Here is a 17,963-nt window from a genome sequence, read left to right on the forward strand (position 1 = left end):
GGAAAGAATGCCGCCTTTACATTGGTGGTAAGTGGGAAGAATGCCTCTTACATTGGTGGCCAGTGAGAAGAATTGCCCTTACATTGGCAGTCCATGGGAAGAATGCCTTTACATTGGAGGAGAGTGGAAAAAATGCCCTCTTTACAGTAGTGTTCAGTGGGAAAAATGCCTCTTATATTGGTTGTCAATGAGAAGAATGCCCTTTACATTTGTAGCCAGTGGGAATAATGCCCCCTTTAGAGTGCTGGTTAGTAGGAAAACAGCCACATTGGTGGCTGGTGGAAAAAAACAGTAAGAAGATTGCCTCCCTTACATTGTTGGCTTTTAGGAAGAAAGTCACACTTGCAGTGACTGGTCAGTAGGAAGAATACTCCCTTTACATTAGTGACCAGTGGAAAGAGTCTCACCCTTACATTGGTGGCAAAAGGAGAGAAAGCCCCCCTTACAGTGGTGGTCAGTAAGAAGACCTCCCCCTTTACTTTGATGGCTGGAGGGAAGAAAGCCCCCCCCCCACCTCCACAGTGGTGGTCAGCAAGAAGACTGCCCTCTTTACATTGGTGGTTGGAGAGATGAATGTCCCTTACATGGGTGGTCATTAGTAAGAATGCCACCTTTACAGTGGTAGTCAGTAGGAAGACTGTCCCCTTCACACTGGTGGCCAGTTGGAAGAATCGCATTACATTCGTGGTCAGTGGGAAAAATGGCTCTTACATTAGTGGAGAGTGTAAAGAATGCCCCCTTTACATTGGTTGTCAGTGGGAATAATACACCTTACATTAGCAGCCAATGGGAAGAATGTCCCTTACATTGGCGGCCAATAGGAAGAATGTTGCCTGTACATGGATAAATTGCCCCTTACATTGGTGGCACAGTGGGAAGAGTGCTCCTTACATTTATTGCCAATGGAATTTAATGTCCCTTACATTGGCGGGCCAGTGCGAAGAATTTCCCCCTTACATTGATTGTTAGTGGGAAGAATGCCCCTTACATTAGTTGCAAGTGGGAAGAATGCCTCTTAAATTGGTGGCCAGTGGGAAGAATGTCCCATTTACATTGGTTGCCAGTGGGAATCATGCCCCTTACATTGGTTGCTGGTGGGAAGAATGCTCCTTACATTGACAGCCAGTGGGAAGAATGTCCCTTTACATTTGTGGCCAGTGAAAAGAATACCCCGTACATCGGCAGACAGTGGGAAGAATGCCCCATATATTAATAGCCAGTGGGAAGCATGCCCCATAAAATGTTAGTCATAATGCCCCCACCCCCCTTTAAAAACATTTGAAAAGATTGCCATGCTGCTGGCTCTTCAGTGCCATTGGACCCCAAACTATGCAGGAATCATCAGATATAAGGTCAATCAGCCACAGTTCAAGGAACCACTAGTACCCTCTGAAGGAGCCCTAATTGGTAATGGCTGCTATATACATGTATAACAATACCAAGAGTCTCTTGTTTACTCCTTTCCTAGAAAAGGGAGGGGTGTACATAAAGCATGTGAAGAGTCTGTTTTTCTCTATTTAGTGCTTTGCACATCTCCCAATCATCATGTGCATAGGCAAACATCTATAGGCACAAATCTCCCCATTATCATGTGTATAGACACATATCTGTAGGCACACATCTCCCAATCATCATGTGTATTGGCACACTTATATAAGCATACATCCATAGGCACACATGTATAAACACACATCTATAGGTACACATCTCTAGGCACACATCTATAGGCACACATTTATAGGTACACATCCCTAAGCAGACATCTATAAGCACATTTTTATAGGTACACATCCCTAGGCACATATTTATAGGGTACACATTCTTAAGCACACATCTATAGGTACACATCTCTAGGCACACATCTATAGGCACACAGTTATAGGGCACACAACCCTAGGTACACATCTCTAGGCACACATCTATAGACGCACATTTATAGGTACACATCACTAAGCACACATCTATAGGCACACATTTATAGGTAAACATCCCTAGGCACATATTTATAGGGCACACATCTAAAGGCGCACATGTATAGACACATATCTATAGGCACACACACACACACACACACATATATATATATATATATATATATATATATATATATATATATATATATATACACACGCATGTGTGTTTGAGCTTTGGGGTGCACACCCTAATGCAAAAGGCTGTGCACGCTTATGGTATATGCACACATCTATAGGCACATGTGTATAAGCACACATCTTTAGGCACGCATCTGTAGGTACATATTTATAGGTACACATCTATAGGCACACATCCATAGGCACACATGTATAAGTACACATCCCTAGGCACACATCTATAGGTGCACAAACCTAAGCACACATCTATGTGTACACATCACTAGGCACGCATCTATAGGTGCACATCCCTAAGCACACATTTATATGTATACATCCCTAGGCACACATCTATGTGTACAAATCACTAGGCACACATCTATAGGTACACATTTATAGGCACACATCTCTATGCACGCATTTATAAGTACACATCTATAGGCACACATATAGGTACACATCGACAGGCAAACATATAGGTGCACATCTATAGGCGCATGCATAGGTACACATATATAGGCACACATCTATATGCACAGTACACATCTATAGGGGCACATCTATAGGCACACATCTATATGTACACATCTATAGGCAGACATATAGGTACGCATATAGGCACACATCTATAGGCGCAGTGATGTGTTGATGACAATGAAGAAGGTAACAGGTTGTCATCTGTGAAATGATTCCTCCTCGGGGCTCTTTGTGTTCAGCCTCTCTGTCCACCTCCCAGGCAGAATAGGGAACAGAGCAATCACCCACCCAGCGATCTCTCTGTTTAACCCTTGTCTGTGCTGTGTAACCCTTTCAGGGCTCGGATCCTAAGTTGAATCTTTAGGAGTGCCCTAGTGCAGGGAAGGGGCGTGAGCCGACCCCCCCACAGAGGGCACAGCTCGTCTCTGCAGGCTGCCAGTGACACACACAGCTGGATGTACAGTGACAAGCCGGAGAAGTGAAGAGTAGAAGGTGGATCTCTGCATGACAAGCGCTGATCACAGCACCCCTCCCCCCCAGGCTTGCGGGTTATTTTATTACGCACCCCCTCCAAGAAGAAACACCCCAAAATCCATGCAACTAAGGGGGCACCCCCAGAGCTCGTGTGATGTCACATCCGATGCCCAGGTCTGAGCACCTCTCCTAGAAGCTCTTCTCCTCCTCCTCCTCCTCCTTTCCTCCACTCCTTCTCCAGCTTGCTCTCCTTGTGCGGGGCTCCAAAGTTTGTCTGCTGGATCAGCACCAGGGACAGCGCAGGATGTACAGCGAGGAGCATTGCTGATGTGCTGGCCAGACAGAGGAGCAGCATCATGCAGACTCCTCGTAGCCTCCTCATCATCACCCTTCTGCTTCTGCTAGAGCCTTCCAAGGTAAGTCCATCCCCTCATCCCTTCTAGATGATGGTGCATGCGATGTGGTCCATGTCCTGCTCCCAGTCCATACTGACAGGGGGGGGGCTGTTACTTTGGGGGGGCAGAGGTGCAGCTGCACTGATTTGGGACCAGTCATTGTGTTCACTACTGCAGAGAAATACTGGGAGGGAATCAATGAAGGAGGCTAGAAGAACTTTTATTTATGAGCCTTTGCATTGTAGGCAAGCCAGCCTGTACAACCCAAATAACTTCCCCCTGAAAGCAATAGATAGCAGAGGAAAACTGCTCCTGACAGCACCATTACCATGCTCTAATCTGTTTACTGCTCCAGGCTGGAGGCTGGCCAGACCTTGCTGAATTTCACACTAAAGCAGAATGCCAACTAATCCTTTGCTCTCAGCCTGCTTAGACTTTACACAGACCCCTGTATCGATGTGCTTGGAGCTTTAGCTTGGCATGCTATTTCATGCACACAGATAGAAAAAAAAAAGAAAATCTCGGAGGGCAAGCTGAAGGGTACAAATATGCAGTTCTGCCTTGTCATGTGCAAGTCTAATTATATCTTAATGAAGTATAATGGGTTTGGCATTTGGAGTTAAGAATTCTTTCCTTAATGTCTAAGTAAATGCTCGGTGGTCCTGGGAATGTATTTAGCAATAAATACAGCTTTTATTTTATTGGAAATGGGTTCAAAGCAAAGTGATGCAGCATTTAGGTAGAAAGCTAATTCTGCCCCTGGTGCATGTGAAATCCAATTAGACTTGAGCGTGCCTTTTTTTTTTTTGTACAAGAATATATGAATATCCTAACCTAGCAAGCACATTCCCCAGTGCATTGTGCTATAGACATCTTGATGTATGTACACGGCTGCTTAATGTATCTGTGACTCTATATTTTAAGGATTACTTAACAATGTAATTATCTTTGTGCATTTTGATGTCTGTTTTTATTATCTGTAGCCTTACACCCAATGTTACTGCTAAAAAAAGACAGGTGCTGCATACACCTACAGGGCTAAACAAGCAAAAGTGTATATATCATTTGTCACACAACCTCTAACGTAACTATTGAAGAAATGTGTCTCCCATTTTGGCTAATTGGCTGATATATTATTTATTTATTGATTGATTGATTGATTAATTACCAAATTATGACTATGACAATATAATCAGGTACATTACTAAATGTATGGCTGTTTTAATAATGTCCATCTGTAAATGCTTACGGTGGCACAGCATACCCAACCAATGCCAATACAAATTTTATACCAGCCAGCAATAGTTATGACAAATTGCTCCCCCTTTCCTCCTACAGTGTGCTGGTGTCTGAAGTTGCACAGATCACTGAACGATTGCTCTTACAGGAGAACGTATGTCTTCAGGTCCCTTTATGTAAATGTATTTTTGGGATTTGCCAACTAAGTTATTATATTTCATGCTTCAGTACTTATGGTCCATTACATTAGTTACTATATCACAGTGTGCATATTAAAATAATGACGCTCATGCTGTTCATGCTCCATGAATCCTGTATATTATTGTAAGCATATAACTTCAGAATATATATATATATATATATATATATATATATATATATATATATATATATATATATATATTATTTTTTAATATAAAAATACATATAGATATTGTATATCTAAATATATATATATATATATATATATATATATATATATATTTTTTTTTTTCTGTAGTTATATGCTTACACTAACACAATATATATATATATAATAGAACATGCAGTATCTGCATATTATTTCCTGAGATAAGGTTTAATAGTTATGAGAAGGAGGCAGTATTAGTGTTTTTTTTTGTTATATAATGTAAACTCTAGCGCATTCCACTTTCACCTCAAGCTCACCTTAATTTCCACTAGCCACTAGTCAAGATAAGCCTCATTGCCACTCATTGCAAGTCAGTTTAGATGTTGGAGGGAGAAGAATGGCCACATGCTGTTTTCTACTGACCATTGACAACCTAGATTCTGCTGTCACTGGAGGAGAATAACTGGCTTCGTGTGTGAACTGAGCAGTGGCAAGATTTATTGTGTTGTGTTCTTTAGCCTAGGTCTGACTTAAAAGAAAAATGTGGTTTTGTTTTTACAATCAATTAACACAAATCAATAAAATGTTAAAGCCGTAAATATAAGCCGTGAATGGTAAACTTATATCATGGGAAATAAGAAGTGGGTACATTTTGGCAGTTTTGTATACAATGTTGCCATTGCCTATTATGAAATGTGATCTCAAAAATCATCAAAGCACCTTTATCGCAGAGCAGACTCCTACCTCTACTTCAAAGCACCTCAAAAATGTGCTTAGAATCCCTGAGTACAGGATAACTTTGGAGTAGTGTTTTTTTTTTTTTTAAGATGGTTATTTTCTAGCCTTTGCCATCTTCAGCTTTTTTTTTTTTTTTCCAGGCTCCTTTCTTTTATCCAAAGTACAGAGACAGGGTTAAAACGGTGTACAGGAGACATTTGCTTGGAGGCCTCTTTTTCTGATATGCTTCCTTGCATCACGCTCCAGTCAAGTCTTTATGCACATTATAGGTCAGTTGGGCACACCGAAGGTGCTACCTAGAGGTCATCAATATAGATGGTGAATTTTTAAAAATCCACTCTGCCCCAGTTCACTATTTGTCTCATTGTGGTCACTGAGCTCATTTGACCTTCCAGGTGGAAAGGTACAGGCTTTTAAAATGTGTCCATCTCTGAATTACAAGCATATGAAAAAAGTGATAAGAATCCAATCTTGTTCATTAACCACTTGTCTGCATGCAATGGTCTTATGTTGGTTTGTTTTTTTCTCTCTATGTGGTATTTTACTGTAATAAGAACAAACATGTAGATTAATTCTTCCAACTTTTCTGATCTGCATGCTGTTCCAGGTCTGACTTAGAAATGAAGAAAAAAGCCTGAGGGTCAATGTAATAGTCAGGCAACTTCTGTTTTCCAAGATTTGCAATGGCAGGCAATGGGGGAGATTTACATAAACTGGTGCGCACCGAATCTGGTGCAGCTGTGCATAGTAACCAATCAGCTTCTAACTTCAGCTTGTTCAATTAACTATCAACCTAGAAGTTGTTTGGTTACTATGCACAGCTGCAACAGATTTTGTGTGCACCAGTTTTAGTAACCCACTCCGCCCCACACACACATTTTTTCTTAATAAATAAAGAAAATAGACATCACTAAATTATTTCATAAATTTTGTAAATCACATCAACTTGAAAAATTGTGAATTTTCACTTCGCCTGAATATATGCAGATTTTATCATCCTCAGAGAAACACGCCGTTTACAAATCTAGGCCATCAAGATTTGCCAGAATTGCTATGTTTGCAAATCGCTTTGCTTCCGTCTATAGGAAATGTATGGGCTTACGTTAAAACTAGAGCTGTACTATGTATGAACCTACCGCAGCTTATAGGAAATCACCTTTCATTAGTGTAAACAAACCCTGGTTAAACGTGTCCCTATCTTTTTCTAAGATGGATTAATAATTAATGAATCAATTACATTGACAAAAAGTCAAACCTAGGTAAAAAAAAATATATAAAATTGTTACTATTTGCTGTAAAATTGTAATATGCTTATTGATTATACTGAGGTTATTCAACTGCATATAATAAAGACATGTATTTGTTACAGCCTTATCATGCAGAATGGCTCTGAAATAATGAAAAACAGTAGGTCATTTATTGAGAAAGGAAAAACAGCTGAGCTGTTCCCCATACCGGCCATAGTTCTTGTTTCATCTTGCCTAGAATGAGAGATAAAACTTAGGGGTTCCTCCGGTTTCCCTAAATCGGCCCCAGGGAACTGGCAGCCCTCTTTGGGATTGCAGTTACAGCTGACTCTCTTTGCTTTAGCCAACAGTATGGCAGCTCATAGATCCCAGTGTGGCATCTTTATAGAGGAATGAAATGTTATACTTAAAAAAAAAAAAAATCACATGGCCGTAAAAGTGTTATGTGCTAGGTGGGGTAAGAAAGTATATTGTAGGTGCCTTTGGCAAATGAGAGTACAAATATTGTTAATAGTTTAATTCACCTAATTTGTCAGCACATTTCCAGATGAGTACAAACCGATGTTGCATCTGCTTTCCCCTAGTTTCTGTAACAGAAATCAGTAAAATTTTCTTCCCTGGTAATGAAACACACAAATGGTTACCTAAATAACATTATATTGGATTTCTTTCATAGTCATTATACTTGACACAGGATGAAAAGAACTGAATTGAATTACGCCTAGCAAAGCCTGTACATAGAACAGACATGTGAGGTGCAATGGCAGCTAGAAAGAATCTGGTTTCATCGGCCATAGCTATGTCAGGATTTATATTTTATATATATATATATATATATATATATATATATATATATATATATACACACAGATATAGCAGTTATTGAGGTGTATTAAGTGAAAATGCATTTAGTAAACAAAATACTTTTGTATATCCAAAGCAACTGTCTTGTTTTTCTTTCTTTTAGAATTGTTTGTTTTCATCTTTCTTTCATCATTTGTTGTATTTTAGAGCTGCTTATTTCCTGCAGCCACGTAATGTCTACATGCATGTAGCCCATCACTGATTACATGTCATTGCTCAGAGTAGGCTTCATGATGATGACAATGGCAGATCTTGCCTGTGCAATGAGTGTTGGCACAGCTACTTATAGTTTTCGCCGGAAGGTGATAACATAGGGGAACAACGGGGAGACCAGCACAGACCGTTGTCACCCTATAACAAGATGTGTCTGAATAAGGACCTTCTAGACAGAATCACCAGATATTATTGAAATGAATGTTGCAACTCTAAAAATATTGCAAATTATTTTTGTAATTCTATCAACATGTTAAAGATTATGTAAGATTTGATTGGTTTTAAAGCGGTTGTAAACCCTTATCCCACGTACACACGACAAGACTTTCCATCAGAATAAACTCTGACAGTCTTTTTGATGGATTTCCACTGAAACGGACTTGCCTACACAATCACACCAAAGTCCATTCATTTAGAACGCGATGACGTGTGACCAGACTAGAAAAGGAAGTTCAATAGCCAATAGCTGCCATTGCGTTATTTTTGGTCCGTCGGAATAGCATACCGACGAACGGTTTTCCCGATAGGAATTGATTCCGCCAGAAAGATTTAAAACATGTTCTATTTCTAGGTCCGTCAGAACTTTTGAAAAAAAGAGTCTGCTGAAGCCCACACACGATTGGAATATCCGATGAAATGATTCTGTCGGGCCATTTCCAGTGGAAAGTCTGACCGTGTGTACACGGCATTACAGACCACTTTTCGCTACAGGTAAGCCTATAATAAGGCTTACCTGTAGCTACCCAGGATATCTCCTAAGCCTGCACAGTTTAGGAGACATCCCCTGTATTTGCATGTGCCGTCGTCATCGGCACATGCGCACTGACACAAACTGAAGCAACGGCACACATGTGCCGTTGCTTCAGTGAGTGTGCCAGTACCGTGTGCATGTGCAGGAGTGACGCCATTGCGGCTCCTACCAATCACTGTTCTGGAGCCGCCATACCCGGAAGTAACCCCTGGGAGTGATGTCAGCCACTGGAGCAGTGTACCAGCACCGCAGTGAGGGCTTCGATCTTAGGTGAGTATTACATAATGAGCTACTAGCTCATTATGCCTTTGTTTTGCAGGTGTTAGTTTTTTTTTTTTTTTTTTTAAATGGGGTTACAACCACTTTAAATTGTTTGGATTTACCTTTATTTTAAAGCTAAAATGAACTTTAAGTTAACACCGGCTAAATACATTCCAGGTTCACCAAAACAAAAGGTGTTTAGAGGCTTAGGGCTCATTTATACTAGTGGTTGGGCAGCAGTCTTAACAACCCCCCAGCTATTCCCACTTATGGTGTGAAGGCAGTAGGTGGGTGTGTACATATGCCAAGCAACAATTATCCCATGTGTTGCATTCAGTGTTTTCAGTATCGTCCACTGAAAGTGACCCATGCTACTGAATAGGGGCACCCTGAAACCACCCCACAACCATGTGGAATGTGCACAGTTGTAGATAACCCAGGATTCAGGGGGTTAAAGCAGGCCATGAGGAGGGGACACATGCCTCCTCAATGCCTGTCAAAGTTTGCATTCTGATCACTCTTCAGAGAACACTGTTACCATAAACAAGGCCTTAGAATTCATTTTCTTTATAATGCAGACACAGCCTAATTATAAAAACCTGTCTACTGCCAACATGCTGCAGAGAAGGATCTTTGCTCTATGTGTGGAAGCTGTGGTCTCTATGTAGAGGTACAAACTCCATCCTGTGTCAGATCTATAACTCTCCAATCAGCAAACCTCAAGGTTCCTGATGATTGCAGAACTCTGGCCCTAATTTAACAGGGGGTGTGTCCAACTTTTTCAGAGAGTCCACTGCTTTTACACAGAAAGTCAGGGTCCTTCTCTACTGCATGCTGGAAGATGAAATGCTTTTCTACTCAAGGTTTGGCTGCTTTCTAAAGGCAACAAACTGCAAGACTTCTAACACATTTTGATTTCATGCACACACAATCCCTGGGATTCATAAAGACTGGTGCAGACAGATATTATGGCCACATTTTTTTCGTTTGTGACAGCAAGCAGGGGGAGAAGATGCCCCACTAGCTGTCAAAACAGGGACATCCCTTAAATGTGAGACAAATCTGCACCATTTACTCTTTCTGTACACCAAAAGAGAGTTGGCCCTAATTAGCTCCACTTTCGTAAGGTACAAACTGTTAGTACTTTATTTGGATTTTGGCACATTTGTTGTGTCACAATGTAAAAGTGACTTTTTAGAACCACCTGAATTTGGTGCATAAGTAACTCTTGGATCCAAAAGCGTCACAGATGGTTCAGGAATTTGGCACAAGAAAATTGGCTCACCGGCTTTATTACCAATTCCCACAGTAATTACTGTGGGAATTGGTAGTTCTATTGCTAGCGCTGTTTGTCTTAGGATTAGTTCCTGTGGCATCACTTTTCACATATATCACACGATTGAAACAGCTGCTGCATTGATACATTGTATTTAAATTGTTTCATTTTTGGCGTGAGTTTTTTTCACTTTTGCTTCCAGCGGCTTTATTGAATTCCCTCCCGTGTATTTATCTCATTTTAACTACAATTTTAATAGGGCTTTATAGGATAAGTTCACTTTTTGTAACATGTTACATGTTACACCCATATTTAGGGGGGACATGTAACATATTACAAATGTACTGGCCCCCGCACCCCCCTCCCCAAAGCCCCCTTTGGCGGTTAATGGGGGATCTTCTCCCACCGCTCACTTACATAATCTAAAAAAAATGCGGCTGGGTGGGCAGGGCCCCCGTGTTCCATGAACAGGAAAATTACAAGTTCTGACAGCCTTTGCAGCTATTGGCTTGTAGTTCTCAATTAACTACCACAGTGCTGTTGAGCTCTGTGGTAGTTTATTGATTATTTCTGTCAGTTTAAAACTGCCTGTCTGTACAGCATACGGGCAGACAGCTTACACGGGTGGTCTTCAGGAGACCTGTATGGCATCAACATTCTGCTAATTACTGGTGCAATGCTTTGCAGGCTCCTAAAACGAAAAATAGGAAATGCACATTTTTTTACCTGTAAAAAAAATGTGCATTTATTATATTTTTGTTAAAATGTGAACTTATCCTTTAATTATAATGTACAGGCATACTCCACATTTAAGTACACAATGGGGTTTATTTACTAAAGATGGGAAGATGCAAAATCAGGCTCACTTCTGCATAGAAACCAATGAGCTTCTAACCCCAGCTTGTTCAGTTAAGCTCTGGTAATAAAACCTGGAAGCTCATTGGTTTCTATGCAGAAGTGAGCCTGATTTTGCACTTTCCAGTTTTAGTAAATAAACCCCATTGTGTACTTAAAAGTGGGGTATGCCTGTATAGACTAGGGGGGCGTCATAACAAATAGCAATACGTTATGCTTAATCTTTCCCCGGGCAAAACAATACACTTTCTGATAACTGTTATGGAATAAACTTTGTTTCAAATTACCATTTCTTTAATAATTAGGGACATGGTGGCGATAAATGGTCCGACCAAAAAAAAAAACAATGGCTGTAATCTGAATGTTTCCCATGACTTACTTTATATCACTGTTTTTTCATTGTGTTATGTTATTAATGCTTTTCAAATAAGTGTAGTCATATCAGATAGACACGAATGCTTTTTGCAGAGTTCCTTACCCCTCTTTATTGCTTCATGCAGAGGATAAATGAAGCTGAAACCCCCATGAGTTTAGCATGTCTATGCCAGTTTGAGCAAGTCTATGCTTCTTTCCCTTGCTGCAGACCTCAATTTCTATTTGATCTTGTGATTTCACTCATACTTATTACAAGCCAAGAATTTTAATCCACTTACTCCATTATCCGGTGCAGCGTCTGTTGTGAATTATAGCACTTTCTGTAAATAAGATCTAATGTGTCATTTTACCACATGCCCTTCAACATTTACTAGCAACTCCTTTATATTACAAGGTTGTGATTGTTTTGGCCCAGAAAAAAATGCAAGACTGCATGTTTTTGCTATAGGCTTGGCAAAGTCAGGGAGTGGATTCCCAGTTGTATTGGTGCAACATTTAGAATGATTTGGCATGGAACAAACCTGTATTGATTCAAGTGTTAAGGGCTGATGGCAGGTTAGTTTTCCTTTAGTGAGTCAATCACCACCTATAATCCACTGACCAACTCTCATTCCCTGAAGCAAGGTCATTTTTATGATGTATACTTTGGACCTTCATATTTATTCAATTGAAATACTCCTAATTTATGGTAAGAGAGCCCTGCTTTTCATCTTCGCTTTCTGTTATAAAATACACTAGATTTTCTATAAAAATGAAATTTGCATTGTGTTAATATGCTAATCGGCTTCATGGCATTGCCATAATTCACGGTTACACTTTCCGCAACTCCAATTCAAAATTTTGTTTTGCATGTCTTTTTGTTCTTTTATATGAACTAATGGATTTGCTGAAGGCATTACAGCCTCAAAGTGGTAACATAAAATGTGGAAATACCCAGATGTGACTATTTTTAAGGCTTTGGCTTTTATTTTATGACATAGCACAAAGAGCAGTGAGGTGTAGTAACCTAAGGCAATGAGAATTTTAAGCGTTAAAGTTGAACTTGCAAAAAGACATAAAAAAAATCAATGAATGAAGTTATGTATGCTTCAAAAATACAAGAAATGTATTTTTATTGCAGACGCAGTAAGTACCTGAATTTAAATTGGTGTAGACTCTAATAATCCCCTGCACAGCAGCACTGAGACTAATAGAGGGAGGGACAACACTGGGAACTTATCAAATGTGCTGCATGCACATGTGCTGACTAATAACATGCTAACAGGAGGCAAAAGCAGGGGTATGAGCTCATCACCAGCTGGTGGTATATTTCAGGGGGAAGGGGGGTGGGCAACAACCAATGCACCACACAATATTTATTCACTATTGTCACACATCTGGGTGGGCTTGGAGCACAGTTCTCTGTGCCCCGAGTCCACCCTTTTTTGAAGCCTATTAGAGCCTCTGGCTCTAATCATATGCCTTAACCACTTTCTGACCAGCCGCTGCAGTTTTACTGTGGCAGAATGGCACGGCTGTGCGAAACAACGTTATGTAAGTGGCCACTTGGGGCGTGTGTGCGCCCGCTGCTCGCCCCCAGAGACAACGTGTGTGCCCAGCGAACGTGATCACTGCTGGGCTCACGCGATCACTGGTTACACACACAGATCCCAGTTCTCGGTGTGTAAACTCAGTTTCCTGTTCTCTGAGGGGAGAAGAGACTGATCGTCTGTTCATACAAAGTATGAACAGCGATCTGTCATCTCCCCTACACAGTCCCCTCCCCCCTTCAGTTAGAACAGAGACAGGGAATTATTTTAACCTCTTGATCATCCCTAGTGGTTAACCCCTTCCCTGCCAGTGACATTTTTACAGTAATCAGTGCATTTCTATAGCACTGATCGCTGTATAAATGCCAATGGTCCCAAAAATGTGTCAAAAGTGTCCAATGTGTCCTCCATAATGTCGCAGTCCTGATAAAAATGACAGATTGTTGCCATTACTAGTGAAATAAAATTATAATAATAAAAATGCCATAAATTACCCCCTATTTTGTAGATGCTATAACTTTTGCGCAAACCAATCAATATACACTTATTGTGATTTTTTTTTACCAAAAATATGTAGGAGAATACATATCGGACTAAACTGAGGAAAAAAATGTTTTTTATATATTTTGGGGGATATTTATTATAGCAAAAAGTTAAAAATATTTTTTGGTTTATAGCGCAAAAAATAAAAACCACAGAGGTGATCAAATACCACCAAAAGAAAGCTCTATTTGTGGGGAAAAAAGGAAGTACATTTTGTTTGGGTGCAACGTTGCATGACCACGCAATTGTCAGTTAAAGTGACGCAGTGCCGAATCGCAAAAAGTGCTCTGGTCAGGAAGGGGGTAAAATCATCGGGGGGTTAAAACAGGTAAAAAAAAACAACCCCCCCTTATTGGAATCCATGAATCCGGCACCCAGAATAGATGGGCCGCCCCTGCTCATCACTGTATTACTTATCTTTCACTATTTAATCACAAGCTTTGGGCTAGGAGGTCCTCTAGCTGTATTGCTTTACTGCAGAGCCGTGGGATAGATATCAAAACAAGTTAAAAAGCAGGTGAAACCGGTCATTTATATATTTGTGTTTTGTTGTTGTTTGAAATTTTATTTTTACTGCTATAACGCTATAATGATAAATATTTTTTAGATCTTGATTCCAGAGAAGATTTGCCCCTTTTAGACAACGAGTGGCATCCCATAGACACTGCCTTTTATGAGATGAGAGGTTGTGGCTGGAAACATTTCTCAAGTCATTTTTTTAAAGTGAACATAGATTAGATTATTAAGCAGCCCATAGATTAGATTTTCCTTCCACTGGGGGTGGAATTTTTTTTTCCTTCCACCAGCCTTCCCATTCAGCAGAACACAAAGATTACTGCTAGCGGCTATACCTGTCAGCAGTAATTGCATGTAAGAAATCCAACAGGCTGGTTTTACTCAAGTCAATCTCTGGATCGACTTGAGTGTAACTAGCCTACTCTTACATGGATCAAATCTCAGCTGGTCCCTGCTGATCTGGCTAAATTTCGACCGATGTATGGACGGCTTTAAATTCTACTTCCCCTATTTAGATAGCTTTTCCACAACTTCTGTGGTATGAGTCACCAGCATATCTTTCCATATAACATAAGGCCAATACTACAATAGATATATATGGAGACATAGAAGAAGTCTACCTTTACTTTGACCACATCTGTGCTTTGGAAACTGCTAGGGACAGCAAAGCTTGCCATCATCAGCAAACAAGTACTTCCTATGTATTTTACAGTTTAGCAGAAAAGCCTCTTACTTTCTTCACTCTTATATAGAGGATTAAGGCCAAGATGAGAAACTGAATCTCATGCTTATAGGATCATCATCAGTGATTTTATGTTAAAAATTGAGATTAATGTGTTAAAGAAGGTTCACTTAACCCTATAAACACAGCTTTAGGCTAAATTCACACTGGTGGCAGGGAGCCTGTAAAACAGATGGTTGATCTGAATTTTTAATGCCCAATTACTACCCATCTTAACATTTACAACTGTACATGGTGACCAAAGGAATCAGTACACATTGCTGTGGTCACGATTCTGCATTTAGTGAGTATGACAGGTATGATGAGTATGACAGGCAGCACCACCTGTCAAACTCACCTGTTGGACAACACCACACCTGTGTGTCAAACATAGCTAGGCAATATGTTGTGTAGTAGTTTAATGGAAACCCACCACTGGGATAGAAACAATCTCCCTAGGGATCAATCAAACAGGCATGCAGGAGGCAGCAGTGCCTACCCCTCAATGGCTGTAAACCGGTTGTCAACCACAAGCTGAAAAGCTATCTGATGAGGATCACTTTCTAGAGGGCAGTAAAGTCTGCTGCCATTGTAAAAAAGACCTTGCTTAGATAAGAGGACATTCTAATTCATTAGCAAATGATTCTTGTTATGTGTCAGCTGTGAACTAATCAAAACCCCACAAAGTTTTTGCTCTGGAAAAACACAAGTAAATTTATCAACCAGCGTAGTCATATTCAACCAAATAGATATGATATTATAATGTGCTTGGTCATTTGTTTAAGATCAGAATGTGACTTAGTAGATTTGGTCAGTTTTTTTGTTTTTCTGAGAAGATATTTACTTTTCTTACTTTACCAAAACAGTAAGGAAAAGGAATACCATATAATCAGCTCTGCAGATTACTGTATGTGATATAAGCAGTTAGGTTGAAAAAATACATCTCATCAAATTATAGCTTTAAAGGTATGCTGAAAATAGCATGTATCATTCCGTACTGCAATATTTTCCTTGTGACTCATAGAAGCTTTAGTAATGAGATTGCAGTGCTAGTCAACAGCGCTATTGCTTTCAATAACCAGCTAGATTATGCCTTCCATTATTTAGCCTGCCCCATAAAAACAAAACTAGAATCTGTCGTCCTGTTGTAGGGAATACCAGCCAAAAGTAGTATTAACCACTGATAAATTAAATTATAAATCAATAATTTTATTATAATCAATTAAAAGGTAAAAAATAGTGTAGCGCTTCTTAAGTGATAAATGTAATCAACATGTGTTAAGAGAATGATCATATAACAAAGATCATATAAATAATATAAATGGGCAAAGTAAAGTCCAAAAAATGGGTATAAGCTTCCGTGATGAAGCTGGCACGAAGATGGTCGAACCGTATCAAAGTAGGGGGAAGATCCTACTAAACGAATATGTCCATGTAAATCAGCTTGTCTGGAAACATTAAGGAAAGTAGATAGATACTTCTTACCAACTCTGTTGGACTCACACAGTCATATGACAGTTGAGTCAGTAAAGCTTGGGGTCTCAATCTGGGACCGAGGAGTGGATCGAGGAAGGTCCGTCAACCTGGTGGGGAAACTCCAAAAGACTGTGTGCCCAATGATGAATCTCACCGGTGGAACTTCAGAATAATTTGGTAATCCAGCTCAGATACGGCCCATTACACATCGATACTCCAAATACCCCAAGATGGAGGGGAAGGTGTTTCAGGGGTTTAGACCAAAAAAGAAAAAAAAGAAGAAAGAGCTCCACATGGTGCGGGTCGAAGACATATGTGTCGAAACGCGTCGGGCTAGCTGTTGGCACCCTACATTGCTTTTATTTTTACTTTTATTCCATTGCTTTGTGATCACTAAGTCATTAGTAATTTTTTTGACTTTTAATAAATTACCATTTTTACCGTCTGACCCGCACCATGTGGAGCTCTTTCTTCTTTTTTTTCTGGACAATAACAACCTCAACCCTAGCAGACACCTTTTGGATGCATTGGAAAGCTGGTTCTGAGTCAAGTGTTCTTGTTCAGGTATTTTCAGTAAAGAGTACTGTTATTACTACAGCATATAGAATTGTTTGAGTTCAAATTTATTGAAAGTGTGTACATTTCTTTGCAAAGTTAAGAGACTGTTTGACTTTAGTAAATCAACCCAAATTTTGGAGGAGATTAAATGGCCCACACATAGTTCTGACTGCAACCCTTTTAAACACTTTTCGGTTGAACTGGAGCACTGATTGCGAGCCAGGTATTCTTATCCGACATCAGTACTTGACCTCACAAATACTCTTTTGGCAGAATGGTGATGAATTCTCCCCAAAAATGTTACAAAATCTTTTGGAATGGGATGTCTGACAATCTTATAAAGATGTAATGGTCAGATGTCCACAAACTTGTGGCCATATATATAGTGTTATAGACATGGCCTTTCTAATGTGTGAGTTTAGGTTGAGTGCCTTATGTAGCAGAAATTAGCTTACATTTAGGGAACTTAATCTTGACAAATTGTTAAACCCATCAAAGTTATATTTTATCAGCCTGACTATTCAAACAACTCTAGATTGTGAATTTGTCACCTTAATATGAACATCCTGATTTGCCTGATCTATTGAGAAGCTTGTAATATATAATTGCTGAATGCATGGATTATGAATTGGGTGATTCATAAACATACTTATTTTCAGGTGAGTCAAAAGTTTGCCAAAAAAAAAGAGATTTGCTGGATTTTGCAGTTTAATCCAATTACAGATCTCTTTGCTTATCTGTATTCTGCTACACCACACTTGCTCCATCTTTCTATATATATATAATTATGAAGTACACAGGAAAAAGTATCTTATTATCAAGCAGCTTATAAGAAATGTCACGCTCATCTTATGGATATTTATGCATCAGCTTGTGAAGTTTTAAGTGTCTTCACTTCATATAACTGCTCATTCAGCCTGCGTTCGAAGCGCTCTCTGTCAGTATCACAGTAATATTAGTCTCACGCCTCCTGATTACTTGGGTTCTTTGCATTTGGAGGCAGTAATAAATCCAAA

At 39.7% G+C, this 17,963-nt stretch overlaps 1 protein-coding gene across 1 annotated transcript in view; it reads left to right on the forward strand.

The window, feature by feature from the left end:
- Nucleotides 1-2,956: 2,956 nt before the first annotated feature.
- OLFM3 (olfactomedin 3) overlaps nt 2,957-17,963 on the forward strand; it is a 398,230-nt gene continuing 383,223 nt past the window's right edge. The window contains exon 1 of the mRNA XM_077452803.1: nt 2,957-3,457. Coding sequence (XP_077308929.1) covers nt 3,398-3,457 — 60 coding nt within the window. The 5' untranslated portion in view covers nt 2,957-3,397. The remainder of the gene's footprint in view (nt 3,458-17,963) is intronic.

Source organism: Lithobates pipiens, unplaced genomic scaffold, assembly GCF_037356315.1.
Source record: "Lithobates pipiens isolate NorthernLeopardFrog02 unplaced genomic scaffold, aLitPip1_a1.2 Scaffold_23, whole genome shotgun sequence".
In the NCBI taxonomy this organism is placed as follows: domain Eukaryota; kingdom Metazoa; phylum Chordata; class Amphibia; order Anura; family Ranidae; genus Lithobates; species Lithobates pipiens.